The sequence below is a fragment of the Panulirus ornatus genome, chromosome 14, assembly GCF_036320965.1.
Source record: "Panulirus ornatus isolate Po-2019 chromosome 14, ASM3632096v1, whole genome shotgun sequence".
Classification (NCBI taxonomy): Eukaryota; Metazoa; Arthropoda; class Malacostraca; order Decapoda; family Palinuridae; genus Panulirus; species Panulirus ornatus.
In genome coordinates, this window is record NC_092237.1 from 47152730 (window position 1) to 47172426 (window position 19697).

General features: G+C 36.7%; 1 protein-coding gene across 3 annotated transcripts in view; it reads right to left on the reverse strand.

Moving 5' to 3' along the window:
* Window positions 1-3592: 3592 nt before the first annotated feature.
* The window catches only part of LOC139753378 (breakpoint cluster region protein-like), a 357006-nt gene continuing 340901 nt past the window's right edge, over window positions 3593-19697 (reverse strand). For all 3 annotated transcript variants that reach the window (XM_071669804.1, XM_071669805.1, XM_071669806.1), the window contains one exon: window positions 3593-18350. In XM_071669804.1, the coding sequence (XP_071525905.1) occupies window positions 18134-18350 (217 nt within the window). In that variant the 3' untranslated portion in view covers window positions 3593-18133. The remainder of the gene's footprint in view (window positions 18351-19697) is intronic.

Below are 19697 nucleotides of genomic sequence, written 5' to 3' on the forward strand. Positions count from 1 at the left end.
GGTGGGTGTGTGAGGGGATGAAGGGTCTGGGAGTGCTGAAGAATGTGTGGAATGAGAACGTTATCTGGGAGGACAAACATGGATATGTTTGAAGGAATAGTAGACCCATCAGCAATATGTGGATGTGAGGCATGTGTTATAGATAAGGCTGTGCTGTGTTGAAAAAGAAATGTTTGAGGACAACATGAGGTGTGGGGTGGTTTGATCAAATAAATAATGAAAGGGTAAGAGAAGATGTGTGGTAGTAAGAGAGTGGTTGAGAAAGGGCAAGAGGGTGTGCTGAAATTGTTTGGACATATGGAGAGAATTAGTGAGGAAAGGTTGATCAAGATGATATAGGTATCAGAAGTGGAAGGAACAAGAGCAAGGAGACCAAATTGGAGACAGAAGGATGGAGTGGAAAAGATTTTGAGTGATTTGGGCCTGAACATGCAGGAGAATGAAAGGCATGCATGGGATAAAGTGAATTGGAATCATGTCGTGTACTGGGGTCGACTGAACCAGGGCGCGCAAAGCATTTGGGGTAAACCATGTAAAGTTCTGTGGGGCCTGGTTGTGGAGAGCGAGCTGTGATTTTGATGCATTACTCATGACAACAGGAGAATAGATGTGGGCAGATGTGGCCTTTCCCTATCTGTTCCTGGTGCTATTATGCTAACGTGGGAAACAGTGATCAAGTATGGAAGAAAGTAATATTTTAATCTATACATAAATGATGTAAATTTGTTTCTACACTAGCAGCTGTTATCATAGCAATGTCTGGCTTCAGAGTATAGTGACCTGGAAGTACAGTTTAAGGGGTTTGATACATCACAACCTCTAAGTCTTTCACACTTAACATACACCATCATGTGCATGCTATAAACCATGTACTACTGATTTTTTTTTCATGCATGTTTCCCATCTACAACATCCACAAAGTAGTATGAGTAACAAATGAAGAAATTAATTAATTCACTCACTCACAGTCAGTTATAATGCACTGAAACCAGAGCCCTCCATTCACAATCAGGCCCCTATAGACCTTTCCATGGTTTCCCATGACTGCTTCATATGTACAGGTTCAGCCCATTGACAGTGACATCCCATGTAAACCACATGACACCAAACCACTCTATCCTTGCACATCTTGCATCTTCCTCTATGTTCAGGCCTCTGAAGTATCTTGCACTCCATCCTTCCATCACCTCCTTGGTTTCATCCCTTTTCTCATTCCACTTCTGACATGTATACCTTCTTCAGCATCCTTTCTTCACTCGTCCTCTCCATATATCCAACCCTGGTTTACCTTCATAATGCATTTTCCGTAAGTCTAAACCTTTTCAGCAAAACCTCTTCCATCATACACACTTACAACCTGACCTCTCTTTTACAACTGTTACTTGATCATCCTTTCTCATACCATACACTCCCTCAAACGCTTGATTTCCAACACATTCACTAAATCTCTTCTCAATACTTTTGTCTGAAGGTACTTGGCCCTGAGAGGATTAATATATCATCAAACATACCCATCTTTGCCCTTAAAGACAGTGACCTCTCTTTCCATACATTCCTCAATGCACCCAAGACCTTTGTCCCACTTCAGCTCCCATAGTTCCATTTGCCGTCATATCCATTCCCAGGTATTTTCCAAGTTCTCTCCACTCAAACTCCAAATAACCTCTCTCTTTTCACTGTTTACCCCAAAAACATTTTTTATTCACATTTTCTCTTAACTTTCTCCCTTCACATACTCATTCATCAGCAGATTCCCACTTGAATCTGCCACCAGCATTATATCATTAGCAAAGAACAACTGACTCAACTCCTAGTGCCATAAGACTGCATACCTGTTACTCACTCAAAAACCCTTACATTCATCCACAAACTCATTAAACAGTCATGGTGACATCACAGCTGAAAATCCACATTTACACTCCTCTCTCCCTACTTACACATATACCTTATACTTTTGATAAAAACTCTTCTATATCTGACACCCCTACCCTCCGGGAACTTCCATCGAGGAGGTGGCCATGGCAGAAGTCTCTCCAGTTATCCCTGTCCTTACCTGCCTCCCTTGCATACACCATGCCACACATTTTTCCCCCATGTCTCTTCCCTTCTATTTCCTCATGTCACAGGTGTTCTTGTGCCCGAAGCACCTCAAAGTATAATACTTCATCCTCTCTATAATTCATTTTCCTGCCATACCAAATCTCTCCATTGCTTCTAATAGCTTTCCTTCCACAATGTATATTCATAACTCCTTTCACAAAGCATCTCTGTCAACCTTAACTTATGCTTTCTCCAGATACTTAAATGCCATATTTATCTCTTTGCTTCTCTAAGTATTTCTCAGACACATTTGCAAATGCAAAAGACTGATCCAAATGTCCTCTTCTACTGAAACCACATTGTTCTTCCCTAGTCTGATGCTGTGTGCATGTCACCACCTCTCAAACATCAATCTTCCCAACAACTTAATGGTACCCTCAAATTTTCACCTCTATAATTCAGACATTCACCTTTGTCTCCCTTGCCTTTACTATATGGCACCATGACACTATACATGCATTCTGCCAATCCCCAAGAATGATCCATACATACACTGTAGCAGTTAATCAACAATGGAGACACCCCCTTTCTTAACAAATTCAACTGCAATACCATCCACCTTACCACATATCATCTCATGTAAGGCTTTCACCAACTCTTATCTTTTCCCTAAACTACTAGCCATTACTCTTTCACTTTGCACACCCCTCCAACCCAAATATCCTGCATCTGCCACGTTATTATCAAACGCATTATATAAACCTTCATCTCGATCTCCTCTTCACCTTATCACTGCCTGCTACCAATTCACAATTTGCCCCTTCATCAATGTTCTCATAGTTTCTTTTGTTTCTCTAACACTGTAAGATTGCATGAAACAGAGTATGTGAGTGAGGCATGTAAGGACAGGGATAAGTGGAGACTTTTACCATGGCCATCTCCTTGATAGGGGTTCCCGGTAGGAACAGGTGTAAGAGATATAGATAAAAGGATATAAACCTCCTTCCATAACAACTTCTTATTTTCCCTGAAGTTTTCTGATTATTGCTAACCCCAACTCTTATTTACCTTCTTTTTCAGCCCCTAAACCTTTCTCTTGATATCCTGCCACTTTCTCTTGTACATCTAATCATCATAACTCATGAGTTAGTTTACATTATTTGGGATGTAGGCTAACAGATCTGATCTTTGATACAGATGACTCACTACAAACATTTCAGTCCAATAATTGATATACATACAAATCACAGGTGTTGCAATTAGTATTCAAAAATCATTTGCTACTTCCTTGTCATCGTACTTCAGCAAGAAAAAATTACACTTCTATTCTTTGGCACATGTCTACTTGTTTATATTCCAACTATTATAAACAAGCTACATGCAGTATGTAATTTCCTATTTTTCCCAATCTGTGTACAAGATATATTCTGTACAATGGAGGACAGATACTTCATAATGAAACAAATCACCTGAACCCTGCTCAAGGGATGAAAATAATCCAAAGGTTCTTGTATATTTCAGAATGTGAAGGGTAACAAAAAGAATTTCATAATCAATACTTCTACACATTTTTTTAAGTACAAACACAACTCTGTATACAAGAGATGCAAAAATACAGTTTCTGGTCCACTACTGTGTTTCTCAACTTTTGCTATATGAACATAATATTCTGAGAAATGGTAGTGGTATATACAAAGTACCACAATCAATGAGAAAATATTTTAGGTACACAGTGAGCTACTAAAAAGTACATCATATATGTATGTATGTATGTATGTATGCATAAGGACACATGGACATTTTTATCTACATGTAAATAAGTGCCCATACACATATGCATGCATGCATGCCCGCACACAGACACACACATTCATACTCTTCCTTTGTATCTTTCAGACATATAGAACATAAAACACAAAGAAATTTAAAGATTTTGATTTGACAAGTAAGGTGTAGAAAAAAAAAATGGAGTTAAGAGTCAACAAATATGTTGAAGGCTCAAAAAGAGGTGGCAGTCAAACAAGTGCTGAGCAGAACAATGAATTCTGGTTCTCTGACTTCCACGAGGATGTAAAGGGAACCAAGACAGACAATATAAGAATAAAAGTGAGAATAATCTAAGTGTATGAAATTCACTCATTATGGAGATTCTTTTGCTGTGGTCACTCTCTTGAGGGAGTTCCTAAAGGGAAATGCATCAGAGATATAGATAGATAATGTAAAAACAGAAATGAGTAATACAGGGGTTCAGTCTATAAAAAAGAGAACTTACATGAGATAGACAGACAACAGGAAGCCTGATTGGCCCACAACTGGGTTGTCTGGTAAAAAAAAATGTTAGCCTTCTACTGTCCTTATTACCACTGTTGTTTATAAAAATTATTTCTGGCATTTTTCTCAGAGTACACCTGAATTTCTAAAATATTTGTTTAATTGACTTCTGAAGATATTTACAGTCTTAGCATCCACTTCATCTGATGGTAGCTTATTCCAATGCTCAACACACCTAAAGGAAAAGAAGCTTTTTCCCATGTCTGTACTATATCTTTTAGCTTTGAGTTTTATTCCATTTGCCTTCGTATCCTTATTTTCTTGTATTTCAAAAAGATGTTCTTGATTTATGTTATCAAACTTGTTCAGAATTTTGAACACTTGGATTAGGTCACCCTACAGTCTACGTTTTTTAAGGGAGAAGAGATCCAATTGTTTTAGCCTCTCTTCGTATGCCAGATATCTAAGAGATGGGATCAATTTTGTCGAACATCTTTGTAAATGGTCTAATTTTTCCTCAAAAACTATATGTTTGGGAACCAAAACTGGACTGCATATTCAAGGTGTTTTATTACAAAATTATAAAGTGTGAGAACTGTTTTTGGTGTCTTGTAATCTATGTTCCTGTTTATGAAACCTAACATTTTAGAATACCAAGGTATTTATAATATTAAAAACAGAAGTGCAAAATTGAATAGTCTCAAATTGTGGGTTGCAACCCACTGGTGGGGGTGCAGAGAGTAGGTTATGGGATAACTAAAAAAAATTGCATGTGAATTTTTGTAATAAGCTCACTTATTTGCACTGTTGCAGAAAGTGTTTTTAATCAGTGGTAGTTAACCCTGATTAATACGGGTGGGTACAATGTTGTTGTTTATGTATTGTGTGGTTTCCAAATGATTGGCCAGTTTTAGGGAGAGAAAAAATAAATAGCTCTGTTGAGTGTTCTGGGATTAATTTTCTCTTATAATGGGTTACAGCTTGACAGAAATGATTGATAAGGACACAGAAGAAACACTATTACTATATTACGATATGGTGGATTGAGAAAAAACTAATAACACACTAAATGGGTCACGGGTCAACAAAGTTTGAGAACCCCTGGTATATAGGCAACCTAGCAAAAGGACCAATTTGAGTGATAAGACCAAAGTTGATGAGAAAAAGAAGCAGGGCCAATTTGGTTTCAGAAGAGTGGGATTACTTTAGCTGAACACAAGTAGCTCAGAGAGTTAGCCAATACTTGATACAACCAACTACTGTGTTATCTACAATAAAAAAAAATGTAAACACACATATCATACCTGATATTTAAGCTTGTTGTAAGATAAAAGTCAATCAAGGAAAAAGGTGAAGGACGATTACACAACATAAGTAATAATAGATGTAACAGATTTGGGAAATAAGACAGAAGACATAGCAATCAAGAGAATTTTGTAAATACTGTAATGACAGTTTATCAATCTATCTATATCTCTAATGGCTGATCCCTTCAGGATCTCCCATTAAGGTGGTGGCCAAGGTAAAAGTTTCCATTGATCCCTGTCCTACATGCCTCCCTTGCATACACCATTCCATTCATTTTTTCCCCAGTTCTCCCCCTACAGCATTCTTCCACTCAATTCCCCATGCCACAGGTGGTCTTCCTCACAGTAACCCCTTTAATTGTACAATCATACACCCTTCTTGTAAACTCCATGTCTTGCATTCTTTCCATATGGCCAAACCACCTTAACGTTAAGTATTGTTTCATCCACTCTGCAATTCATTCCCTCCCATACCAAGTCTCTCACATCCCTTCATTACTTTCTTCATTCCATCTAGTCATACCACATGTTCCTCTAAAATAACTCATTTCCACAACCTGAATTCTTGAACTCTATGATTCATCCCATGTCCATGTTTTAGCTACATGGGTAGGGTTTGGGAGGTCTAAGCTGTCCCATAATTCTTTCTTCACTTCCATAATTACTCTACCCTTCAATATAGTATCACTTGACTTAATTACTTTGTATCCTGTACTGCTCTCTTCCTTATCTCTCATTCCATATCACAAAACTTACCCAGGATATCTCCTAAAATACTTAAATTCTGTCACCTCTTCCAATCTTTCTTTCTCCCTATTCATAACACAGTTTGGTAAACTTTCTTCTCTCACACTATGGGGCTTTGCAAATTCTAAACTTTCACTCCATCTCCTTTTAAACACCATAACTTACTTTTACTCATTTACCTTTAACCACCTATGCTTACACACGTAATAAAACACATTTACAACCTTCTGCAGCTCCTCTCCACTCTTGGCAAATAACACAATAACATCCACAAACAGGCTGGTCACAAGCCACCATCCTTCACCACCATACTCCATCTCTGCAATCCTTTTTCCTACTTTTGCCTTCAGCTCTCTTATCACTCCATCCATATATAAATCAAAATGCCATGGTGATATCACACAGACCTGCCTCACACCCACATGCATATTGAAACTTTTGGTCAAGTCTCCATACATTCTCACACATGCATTTGCTATATAGGGGGCTTTCACTCCATCCAACAGTTGTCCCTCCTCCCCATCAATATATCCTAAGCACATCCCATAAAGCATTCCATTTGACAGTTTATGTAACTTTTATACTGGATAATTATAGTCTGACAGTATCAAGGTAAGCACACAAGCATACAAATCAAGGATTTAAAAATAAAAGAAAAAGAGAGTATACCTGCCAACCTACCTACGATGAGTTTTAGCTATGATAACAGGGCTAGCAGGAAGCCCTCACTGCAAGAGAGGGAGAGAGAAAGAGAGATGGAAAAAATACATTTAGGATACAATAATCCTTTGGAAAATAGGAGGACAAGAGTAAGGCACCAACATCATATTACTGTGTGACAAAGAAATTAAAGAGACCAGGAAATACTTCTACAGCAAACATTTTACAGAAAAACGGGACAAATTGATAAGAGAAATGGTGAAAGCAATAATCAATGAGGATTTAAAAAATTTGTGGAATGGTTACAAGAGAGTAAGAGAAGTGGTTCCAAAAGTGGAGATCTTTTCCATAAACACAAATACATAGTAAAAACATGTAATATACACATACATACAGTGTGCTCTGACAGGTACACATTCATGTACACATAAGCACAAAGTATCCAAGCAAAAAGAAATACACACAGACACACACATATATATATACAGATATACTATTGAACATACTGAATCCTTGGACATATCAATAATGGAATTATGGTCTGGAAGCTGAAACAGACAGTTGGCTTGGGTCTTAGATGTATCTTTCCTTTTCTAAGCTGGCAAGTAACTAATGATTTACATAATGCACCTGCCTCACTGAACATAGCATTGGTAAGTCTGAGAGGAGAAAAGAACGTTGTTATATAAAGAAAAAAAATTATAGATAATTCATGACCATCTGGTTTTAGTGAACAAAACAACTGAAAAAATATAAAAAAAAAATCTATAAAATGCAAATTATAAACGCAGATGACTTATCTTTTCAAAATAACCCCAACACATAGGCACTGAAATGTTGTGATTACTATATATGAATATATCTATATTACAGGAAAAAATTACAATTTCACTTTAGAAAAAAATGTCACATGACAAGGTCTAAGAACTGGAAACAATATTTCATTATGAGGTATGGCCCAAAGATTATTTTGTGCAGTATGGTGTCAAAAAAAGAAAAAAAAAACATTTCATACACAATAGCAACATTAGAAAACTTTAATTTTTGCGGTATTTTACAGGAGTCTATCTTCGAGCATTATAGATTAGATATTCTTTGATGAAGCTACAGTACTTAACCTAAAATATAACATCTTCATCATTACACTTACACAAATGTGTTCAGACTTCCAATGTACAAAATAAGCACAATGTACAAATATATATACAAATATCTACAACTAAATAAGTATATTCCAACATTTTCCTCACAATTTTGAATCATGAGCAAAAAGGATATTATTTAAAAAGGCTACAAAGACTCACCACTGCAGTGTGACTGGAAACCTGTATCTTGATAAGTTTCATAGGTGACCTTTCCTCTCATAAAGGACAATAGTACACCATTGTATCATAACCAGTGTTTACTGCTTTTGATAATAATATGACTATGCTACAATATTGCAATTCAGACAATGAATTATATTTATCATATCAAAGTGTAGGAAATACATACAACACATACTTTCAAATATATGTAGTTGAATTTTTAAAAATATTAGGCATTTCTCCCCTGGATAGAACATACTATGCACCATATGTTGTGCACGTATTTCAAAAGGCCTCAGTTGTTATCCAAAAATGCTGGCCTTTTACTCCACAAATATGAAGGCTAAGCAAGGTTTTGAACACACTATAGTTCACCTAAAAGCACTGTTGTCAGAGTAAACCTAACATGATATGGGTCATGGGTAAACTCTGATATGCAATGGGAAAAGTTCCCCTTTCACACTCCACAGCATTACTGACAAATCACAAAGGCCAAAGCAATCACCAATTTCTGTTTTGTACAATTCTTCTGATTATGTTGCCTGAGAGTCATACACTGTCATGATATTTCCAGTAAATGTCTATAACACTGATTCAATGTAGAGGAAAGGGAAAATTCACAAAGCTTCAAAGAAAATATACACTAAGGAAATATCACCCTCCTTTTCAAAATACAGTTAACTTATTAAACAACAGCAGTATCACGCAACATAAATGTATCACAGTAGTAATGGCTTATAACTTAAATAATGAATAACGGAATTATGTTACAAAACACTAATTATGGCAACATTCCCACTGAAATTTCATATTAAGTGAATAATCTTAATTACAAAATAAGTGATCAGAAAAAGCATGTCAGCAACAAAAAAATATAACAAAATTACTGGATATAGAAATATTAGGAATGGTTAAGGATTAAGAAAACTTTCATCATGAAATATGAATTATTTTCAAAGTATGTGATGAAACATTTATATGGATACATCACAAACTCCTTTAAACGGATATGGAATGACAATTCACATTCTTTTTCACTTATGTACATCCAAAAGCTAAGACATTATGATTTTATACCATACAAATTGTATAAGAGTATATTCTGAAAAACTTTCTTACTCTTAAGGCAACAAGACTATGACTGGGCTAACGTACAGGTCACATTGTAAATGGAGGAGATAGACATGATTCTTCCCTAATCAGACAATTTTAGCTGCTGCATCATTTTATATATATATCTACAACATAAGAAAAACTCTCTTTCATCAATAAGAAACAATACTAATAATGAATCAAAACTGGATTACATTACTTTTCTTTGTGGCCAACTCATTAATGATCTGAGGTTGAAGCTCTGTATGTAATTAATTCATAATAATGAGCTTCAATAAGTTTAGGTAGCAGAGTCCTAGAGTCCTAGCATCAAATCATGGTCTAGGTATGTGAGTGTAGCGGAACTGTATGTTAGAGAATAGTAAGCCTCAATCTCCTGTAGAAATAAAACTCTGAAAGAATTCTTTTCTCCCAGCTTCATAATCTAGTACTCATGAAAAAAAGCCAATTCTGTGCTTTAAACATATCCCATTTCCATTTTTTTATTCTCCGCCAATCTTTTTCTCCCCTCATCTATAAATCAGCTGAATCTATTCTGATCCTCTTGTGCATACATTTCTTCCAACATACCTGCAAGTGATATCATCATTTAACGATTTAAGAAACCAACATGCATTAAAGGTATGAAAACAATGGATAACCCAAACATTGGTTGGAATTCTCCCCTCTTGGAAACAGGTGATAGAGAGGGTTGGATTTAGACCTTGGGGCACCATGGCACTTCAGGTTCGGTGGGCCCTTGTACATATAAATAAAAATAAACAGCAAATCACTAAATTTACACATCAAAGTTAGTTGATTGCATGTAATTAGAACTGACAAGTTATACATACAGAGATAGGTGCGTACATATATAGAAACAATACAATAGCAACAAAAAGTCTTTCTTTCTACACTTTGCATCTGAAAAATCTTTAATGAACTCCTCAAATTGTATCATCTTTAGAACACTGCTCCCTACATCCAGTAGGCACAGAGCACCAAGTCTTTTTCATGGGTCATCGAGTTTGATAATTCTTCATCAATGCCTGATCTCTCTTCTGGACAACTAGTGACCATCATGCTCAAATATATTATAAGAGCTACATTAACATTTGGAAAGGTATCAGCAAGCCCTTCATCATGGAGTGATACTGCCTGTTGAGATGGAGTGAGCTTGGCCAAGGTTGCAACCTGGACAATTTCCTCTATGAACACATCAACTGAAATCACAGGGGAAAGCAGTGACAAGTTTCTCAACTTCAGTTCTTATCTCTGCATCAGGTAGACTGCATTAGTTTACTAGAGGAAAGGACAACTTCCTCCGAGACTGATGGGTTTGCATCATAATGTTTGTTTCTCTTGGCCCACCTATAGTTGTTTTGTAATCTGCATTTCCACAGAAGGTTTATGCTTATAAGAGCTATGGAACATGTTTTACTGAAAGCGGTCAAATGTGTAAAACTGCTAAGTCTGCAAACCGTGGCTGCCAGTCAAAACAAATCTCTTGTGGGTGGCTGTCTGAATAAGGCAGCGAGGGGTGACTCATCTCTGCCCAAAGAAAGGCAGAGCAGATTTTCATCTCTTTTATTTACTACTCAGAGCACCACAAACTAAACACCTAGAAATCAGCCAGTGTGAACAAAGTTTTGACAAAGCACAGCAAAACATTACACGATGTGAGCAAACAAATGTTTGCAGCAGGGGGAATAACATGTCATGAGTCAATCCTGTAGGTCAAGTACTGTTTCCACTGTTTCAAAAGATCTTTTCTCTTTTTCAACTACATCTTAATTATATCTTAGAACATCCTGCTTTGATAGAACAGTTGGCAAAAGTTCAATCAAGATCCTGGCTCAATTAACTAACTTTTAACTATCATATTTTTGTACAGAGGGGTCCCCCTCTGGTGGATAGCCCAGGGAAACTTCCCTTTTTGCCCCCTTATAAATCCAGCACTGGTGACAGATGATAAATGTACTCACAAGCAAAAGATTATCAGTACTTGGTTTCTTTCTTGAACAGGATGGAAAATGTAGAAAGGCAAGCAAGAAGCTAATCTTTTCAGCAATTTTCCAGTTATGAGACATTAATTTTGGTTGTTTGGGACTGGAATGGCTAAGTGAGAGGTTCTGTAAGTCATGCAATGTTTAATGCAACCATAAAATGTGAAGTTCATATGCATGTCATATTCTAAATGGACATCATTGCACATGTTTTTCCATGTTTTCTTGTGTAATTAACATACCAAGAAAGGTGTCATTAGAAAAAGGTTAAAAATGATGTTTTTCTGGTTGCCACTGACATGTCATGCGAGATTATGAGGCTAATAGAACATAAACATACTGAACATAAGCATGTTTCCTTATAACAAGCATTCTGTTCTGTCAGTGATTAGCAAATTCAAAAACAGAGCAAAAGCTAGAATTTTGAGGAACTAACTTAAGTAGAGATAAGATAGATCAACGCAGGTGAGTAGGATAAAGATCAACCTTGACATAAGAATCAGAAAAAAACAATGGCATTAAATGGGTGTTCCAAGGGACATTTCTTGTTTTGCCTACAGTCCTGCACAGTTATTGAAAAAGTAATACGGATGGGTGGAAATACTGTTTGAGAAATATCAAACTTATCTACATTACATTCTACAGCTAAATATGGAATTTTCTTCATAAAGTGAGCTAATTTCATTTCCAGGTTAAATCTTTTTTATCATGGGACTATCTAAGGCAAAACCCAAATTACAGTTAGGGTTTTATGCCATTTAATTCTATAGATGCTCAGAAAGTAAGTGTAATTGATCTAAAATTTTCAAATTATAGTAAATGTGTGACTCATAATGATGGCCAAATGGATGATGACACCATACAGAGCTATTGTCAAAATCATTCAAGTACTGTAGATGTGCTGTTAATCAAAATATGCATTCTGTACTCAGGGAAACATTACAAAACTAGTAATACTATACTTATGAAAATGTGTGTTTAATGCAACTCTATCACAATTTGGCTAAAAAGTTTACACCCATCTGACCATATAACTAAAGTGAAGGCTGTCTGCATACACTCATAATGCAGAGTATTTCTGTGATTTATACAGCAGCAACAGAATTATGCTTTGGCTTCCTTTACAAAATTTATCAATCTGTACATAGTAATAATAATGTCTACAATTTCTGTATGACTTACATTTTTTCCTTTGCTATTATAACATACAAACTTGATTCTAAGACTCCTATATTTCTGGCATTTCATTTGAATGTTCCGTGGTAATACTGCAACTGCAGGTGTATTGTGACAGGTCTCCTCTACATTACGTGACCATGAGTCAGTATAGTGTCAACTAAGAATTGTTTCAAAATGGATTCCTGTTTAAAAAGGAAGGCCACACTTCACCTTTATCCTCAGTAGTTTTTCTTTAGGGATACTAAGTCCCACTTTGCCATTTATATACAACATAAGTATCTATTCCATCTGTAAAACTGCTGAAAAGTATTTCTTATATTTATATATATTTTGCTAAGTGTATCTGCTTTAACCTCAGCATCTGATATTTCATCATTGCTGATACTAGCAAATCCAAGACACCAGCAGCTTTCTACACTTGTATGCTTTGAGTAGATTCATATAATCAAGTTTAAGAATTTTTGAACTAAAAGATACATTAGAGCACAGTGTGGTGAAGCTTGGAGTAGTGCACTCTGCAAATCAGGGTAGACCGTAATTTTAATTTTTCAAGGTTTGCTTATTCAATTTAAGTGCAGCCTGAATATTGTCTAGTTCTGCTATGAACATGGAAGACTGCCTTGACAGTTTTTCTATATGGGATTCTTCTTCAGTAACTACAGTAAAACCTACACCATCATATACTGAGCTATCAATAATAATCTTAATTCAGTTTACTTCAGAAACATAATTTTTCTGATTATAGAACCAATGTTGCTTACGGTTGTTTTAATTCACTCCATACAAAGCTTAATCTCTGTAACAATACAGGGAGGGAACCAAGCAAAACTTACCTCAAGAACTGAATCTGTCTAAACCACTCTCATTGATGGCAATCTTTTTTCTTAAATGAAAAGGTTTATAAAAATTAGATATTTATCAAAACCCTTAATCTTCTTAGGAAATGTTGGATGGTGTACATTTAAACTGAAATATATAATCTTAGCCATTTTCTTTATGTTTTAAATTCATTGGGAGCTTGTCTAAATCTGCACAAAGACTTTCAACAGTAAGGGATCTGAATGTGGCTGATGAATATATCTGGTTACCACAGTCTAGTTTCTATCTAAAACATGAATCATATAGCCTTATCATGGTGTTCTTATCAACTTTTCAGTAGAGACACTACTTTCAAAATGACTTTGTGTGGTTTTTGAAGCGAGGGGCTTACACCAATCTTTTATCAAAAACTAGTATCAAAAATCCTGCCTCCCCTTCATGTGGTACGAAAATGCCTTTCAGTAATCCATAGAGAACTGCTAATATTTTAGCTGATTATATAAAATGAATAACTATACTTCTTTGTTCAGAGAAGTTGAAACCACATTCATGTGTCCAACTGGTAATCATATCAACAGCAGCTTGCAAACATCTTACAGCAACTTCAGATGATAAATAAAAGACAACTAAATCATGAAACAAAAAAGGGAATAATTTAACACTCCCTGGGGTAACACCTACAACACTATTTATGGCAGTAATGAAACAAAAAACACTTAGCACAGCTCTGTGGCATATCTTCTACAAATTCTCTTGCATACTCATTACTAAGCCTCACCTTTAATTTTCAGTCTTTCACAGCTGATGAACAAACCTTAACAGTCTGCCTCAAATGCCCATTTTGAGGAAATACCTTACAATATTTTTCTCCATTATCCCTGGGGATAGGGGAGAAAGAATACTTCTCACGTATTCCCTGCGTGTTGTAGAAGGCAACTAAAAGGGAAGGGAGCAGGGGACTGGAAATCCTCCCCTCTCGTTTTTAATTTTCCAAAAGAAGGAACAGAGAAGGGGGCCAAGTGAGGATATTCCCTCAAAGGCTCAGTCTTCTGTTCTTAACGCTACCTCGCTAACGCGGGAAATGGTGAATAGTTAAAGAAAAAAAAAAAATCTTTCTCCATGTAGTATTTAAGGCTTTCTTTAAATAAAAGAGCACTACTCTTGTATGATGATCAACAAAACTCTTCTGAATGTCACTTGATACTAATATCAAAGTCTGTGGTAGATTAAAAATGTCTACAACCACAGTGGAATAGAGTGGTAAAAATATTCATTTTAAGGTACTAAAACAGTGAACTCCAGTGCTGGAGTTCACTAGTTATGCAGAGAATATTGCCATGGCCACCCCACTTAAGGGAGATCCAGGTGGGAACAGATATTAGAGATTATTACTATTATTATTATCATTCTTAGTTGCTGTCTCCCGCTTTTGTGAGATAGCGCAAGGAAACAGATGAAAGAAATGGCCCAACCCACCCACATACACGTACATACATAAACGCCCACACACACACACACATATACATACCTATACATTTCAACGTATGCATACATATACATAAACAGACATATACATATATACACATGCACATATAGATACATAAATTGTACCAAAACAATTCATCATTACTCATTTTTCAATTACTTGAAAAGACAGCCAGTCAGTGCAATAAGTCTGTACCTTGTAGCAACATCAGGATCTTTATGTCTTAAGAATGGCAAGAATAGGGGATATCTTTCAACTACATGGGCACACACTATGCATCCATGTTAGGTTAAAATATTCAACAAATTCTATGAAGGATTCAATAAGATGTTTCGACACATTCAAGCAGAGAGATGTTTTAACATTTGTTCTTTTATAATTTGTCGCCGTCTCCCATGTTAGCGAGGTAGCGCAAGGAAACAGACAAAAGAATAGCCCAACCCACCCACATACACATGCATATACATACATGTCCACACACGCACATATACATCCCTATACATCTCAACGTATATATATATATATACACACACAGACATGTACATATATACACATGTACATAATTCATACTGTCTGCCCTTATTCATTCCCATCATCACCCCGCCACACATGAAATGACAACCCCCTCCCCCCGCATGTGTGCAAGGCAGCACTAAGAAAAGACAACAAAGGCCACATTTATTCACACTCAGTCTCTAGCTGTCATGTATAATGCACTGAAACCACAGCTCCCTTTCCACATCCAGGCCTCACAAAACTTTCCATGGTTTACCCCAGACGTTTCACATGCCCTGGTTCAATGCACTGACAGCACGTTGACCCCGGTATACCACACTGTTCCAATTCACTCTATTCCTTGCATGCCTTTCACCCTCCAGCATGTTCAGGCCCCGATCACGCAAAGTCTTTTCACTCCATCTTTCTACCTCCAATTTGGTCTCCCACTTCTCCTCATTCCCTCCATCTCTGACACATATATCCTCTTTGTCAATCTTTCCTCACTCATTCTCTCCATGTGATCAAACTATTTCAAAACACCCTCTTCTGCTCTCTCAACCACACTCTTTTTATTACCACATATCTCTCTTACCTTTTCATTACTTACTCGATCAAACCACCTCACACCACATATTGTCCTCAAACATCTCATTTCCAACACATCCACCCTCACCCACACAATTCTATCTATCTATATCTCAGTATTCCATCTTCTTTGCAGCAGTAGATTCAGTGTTTGACACTCCAGTATCATTTCTATAGTACAAAATGTCTTAACACAGTTCTCTTAATTATTAGAGGAAGCAGACAGAGAATCAGTCTTTGCCTAACTTCTTAGAACTATACCTAATGACAACAGGCACTGCTGAGAAATTGTTGACAAGAATATTAACCACCACAGAAGGGTCACTTCCTTTCATGCCTCATTTATTGAAGCAAGGCACAGGAATTAAAGAATACTTTCAAACCAAATTCTCTATTTTCTTCCAAAATTTTCTGGCTTGGTATTAGAGCTGATATCCTACTATTAATTCATTCAAGATGCCCTCTTGGCATTCTTGAAAATCCTTCATTTTTTGAAGCTAATGTTGATAAATTAATCAGTTAACAAGAGAATTATCCCTTAATCTTCTGTAAGCAGATCTCACAATCTAGTGATGCCTATCACAAGACTATTTCCAAAATGGGACTGATGTCCATGACTTTTTTCTTGGTTTTTATAATGCTATTCTAAGCTGCATCTAAAATAAATTTCACTAAATAATCATATGCTTTTGTAACACCAAGTAACTCACACACCCTTAAGTGATTAAAGCTCTAGGTTTATATTCAACTCAATCATTCATTTCAAATTTCCATGTGTGAAGACTTTAAAAAATCACACAGAGAATAAAGCCCGCACCTCCTGAATTTTAGGGAGGTTTAATCTCAAACAACAACAACGCTGGAACAAAATGAAAGGTTAATACCAAATTGGTTTCAAGTTGTACATTAGAGCAAGTTGGGTTATCATCATCAAAAATACTGATGTCAAAGTTTGATAAGTCTTCACACCTCAGTTATTGCATTCGCTGTCCTACTAAGGGCTGTGCTCATTTAAGTTCCTTAGCAAAGGAAAAGAGCTTGGTAGTTCATTTATCAAGTCTTCAAAATCAGTTAGCTTAAAAATTCAAATTTCAGATTTACTCAATGCTGTCACTTGTAATGTAGTCCTCAAAGGAACTACACTCTGACTGATTATTAACTTCACAGTAATGCCAGCCCCTCCTTTATCCCTAGTGCTACATTAAGAAACAGTGATTCAAGACATTTCTAGAAATATGTAAGGGTTAACCCCTCAATTCCTAGCTTAATGTCTTACATGCAAATATATTTTGAGACCCAACAAAAGAAGGTTTAATCCTACACTCAAGCAGGGCTGGTGGAGTTATCTAACCCATGTGTGGAAAGGACTTGTGACTCTCTCACATGCACAGCCCTGGAGTAACCTGTATCTTTGTGCCTAAAGGCATGGCAATAAAAGAAATGGAAATATGGATGTTAATTTTCATACAAAATGCATGAATGCCACTAACTTTAAGGAAACCTTATGCGTGATGCTCTTGCAGTTTTAATTCATCATCCATGCAATGCTAGTAATCCAATGCTTTGCATCAATATATGTGATTTTTCAGTTTTCAGCAGACCAAAACACTGAATGTGCTGAGATGTTCAGAATTTCTTTTAACTGTCTGATGATAACAATCACTGTGTTAACAGCTCAACTCTGTATGACTACTTAACATGTACAGATAAAATAATGATGCCTAATAATCCTATCAGATGGAAAAAATTCTGGAGCATAAACAAAACGCTGGTAACTGCTAAGATAACCTGAACATCTAGACAGTAGTAAGGCAATATGGAAGATCAGTCCCATTACTTTCCTTTAACTCCAAATAAAGCTTATACATAATATACACTGCGACCTCTTTCTGTGGCTGGCTCTCATATTTTCAGACTTCTAACAAAAACTAAAAATATAACAAAATACCAATCTCTCATGAAGTGTTCCATAGGCATAAAGTCAGGATTAAATACAAGAGCACTTGATGCAGCAGTTAGGGAATTGACAGCATGCAAATGTTATTATCTCCATCCATTTGGATAAAAAAGAGAAAGAAGAAAAATAATATGCAATGAACAGCAGTTATAGTTGTTCAAATTTATATATATATACAATCACTGACTAACAACTTGTATTGGTTCGCCATTTGCACGTCGAGTGAGGAAAAAGTGGAGAATTCCTGCCTGGGCCATGACATCAACAGTTCCAGCAGCCAATTTTTCAGCTGGGGAAGGGTTTCCAGCTTTAGCCCCTGGGCGTAAAAGTGTGGGGCCGAATACTGTTGCTAAATTGTGTAGAGACATCTTGTTCTGATGTTCCATTTCATGAATTCTGTAAAGGAAAATATATATGATCAGAGTAAGCAGAACAATGTAAAAATCAAATTATGATTATGCGATTCTGTGGAGTAGCAACCATGAATCATGCAGGTGCCTACCTCAGGATTAATTCTGGGTATGGGAATTGCCCTGCTGATCAGTGCTTCCTGTGTCTGCAAGGTAGCACCAGGAAACACAGAGACGGACCCATCCACTCATATACACTGTTACGGGATACGTGCGTGTCTTTGTGTATGGTATTGATAGTTCTTATCAGGAGAGGATTAAGGCCTCCCTCTGAGACCTCCTCGGAGCTTCAGTTCACACCAAGCATTAGGCGTAATACTTTAATTTTAATTTAATTTTGAAACCAGATGGTCATTTGTCCTTGAGCTGTCAATCAAGAGGAGGGTGAGCTGTCCAGATGTGCGTCGCTAGAATACCAAACCAATCACGAGTGCTCTGAGTCCCATAGCCAATCAAGGGTGGCGTTATAGCCAGCAGGGCGGAGACTCGTCTTTGTAATATATACCCATGACACCCGCTGAGCCCTCTCTCTCTCTCTAACCCAGCGAGTTAGGTGGTCACCCCTGCCGTAAGCATGTAAGGCTGTAAGCCCTGCTGTGTTGTAAGCCTGTAAGCCCGTTATAATTATCAATGTAATGTTATCGAAGAACTGTCATAAAGAAAGAGATCTCCTGGCTTGAAATCTTATCTGGAATGTTAATTCATGTACCAACGTTAATGTAAATGATTCATGCCTGATTTATGTGCTTATCTTTGTACACTTAGATTCTTTCATTATAAGTAGATTTAATGAAATGCTGGTCTTTAATTCCATCCCATAACTTTATGATTATGTTATCCCGTTGTGAAACAAGGATCAGTAGTATTTGTAACGTATATGTTACTGGCGACCTAGCCTGAATAAGGACTGAGTTCGTAACAACACATATGCAGATACTTTTCTTTTATTATCACACTTTGTCACTGTCTCCCACGTTTACGAGGTAGTGCAAGGAAACAGTCGAAAAATGGCCCAACCCACCCACATACACATGTATATACATACACGTCCACACACGCACATATACATACCTATACATCTCAACGTATACATATATATATACACACACAGACATATACATATATCATGTTCATAATTCATACTGTCTGCCCTTATTCATTCTCGTCGCCACCCCGCCACACATAAAATGACAACCCCCTCCCTCGCATGAGCACAAGGTAGCACTAGGAAAAGACAACAAAGGCCACATTCGTTCACACTCAGTCTCTAGCTGTCATGCAGATATACATACATTTATATACATGTACATATTCATACTTGCTCACCTTCATC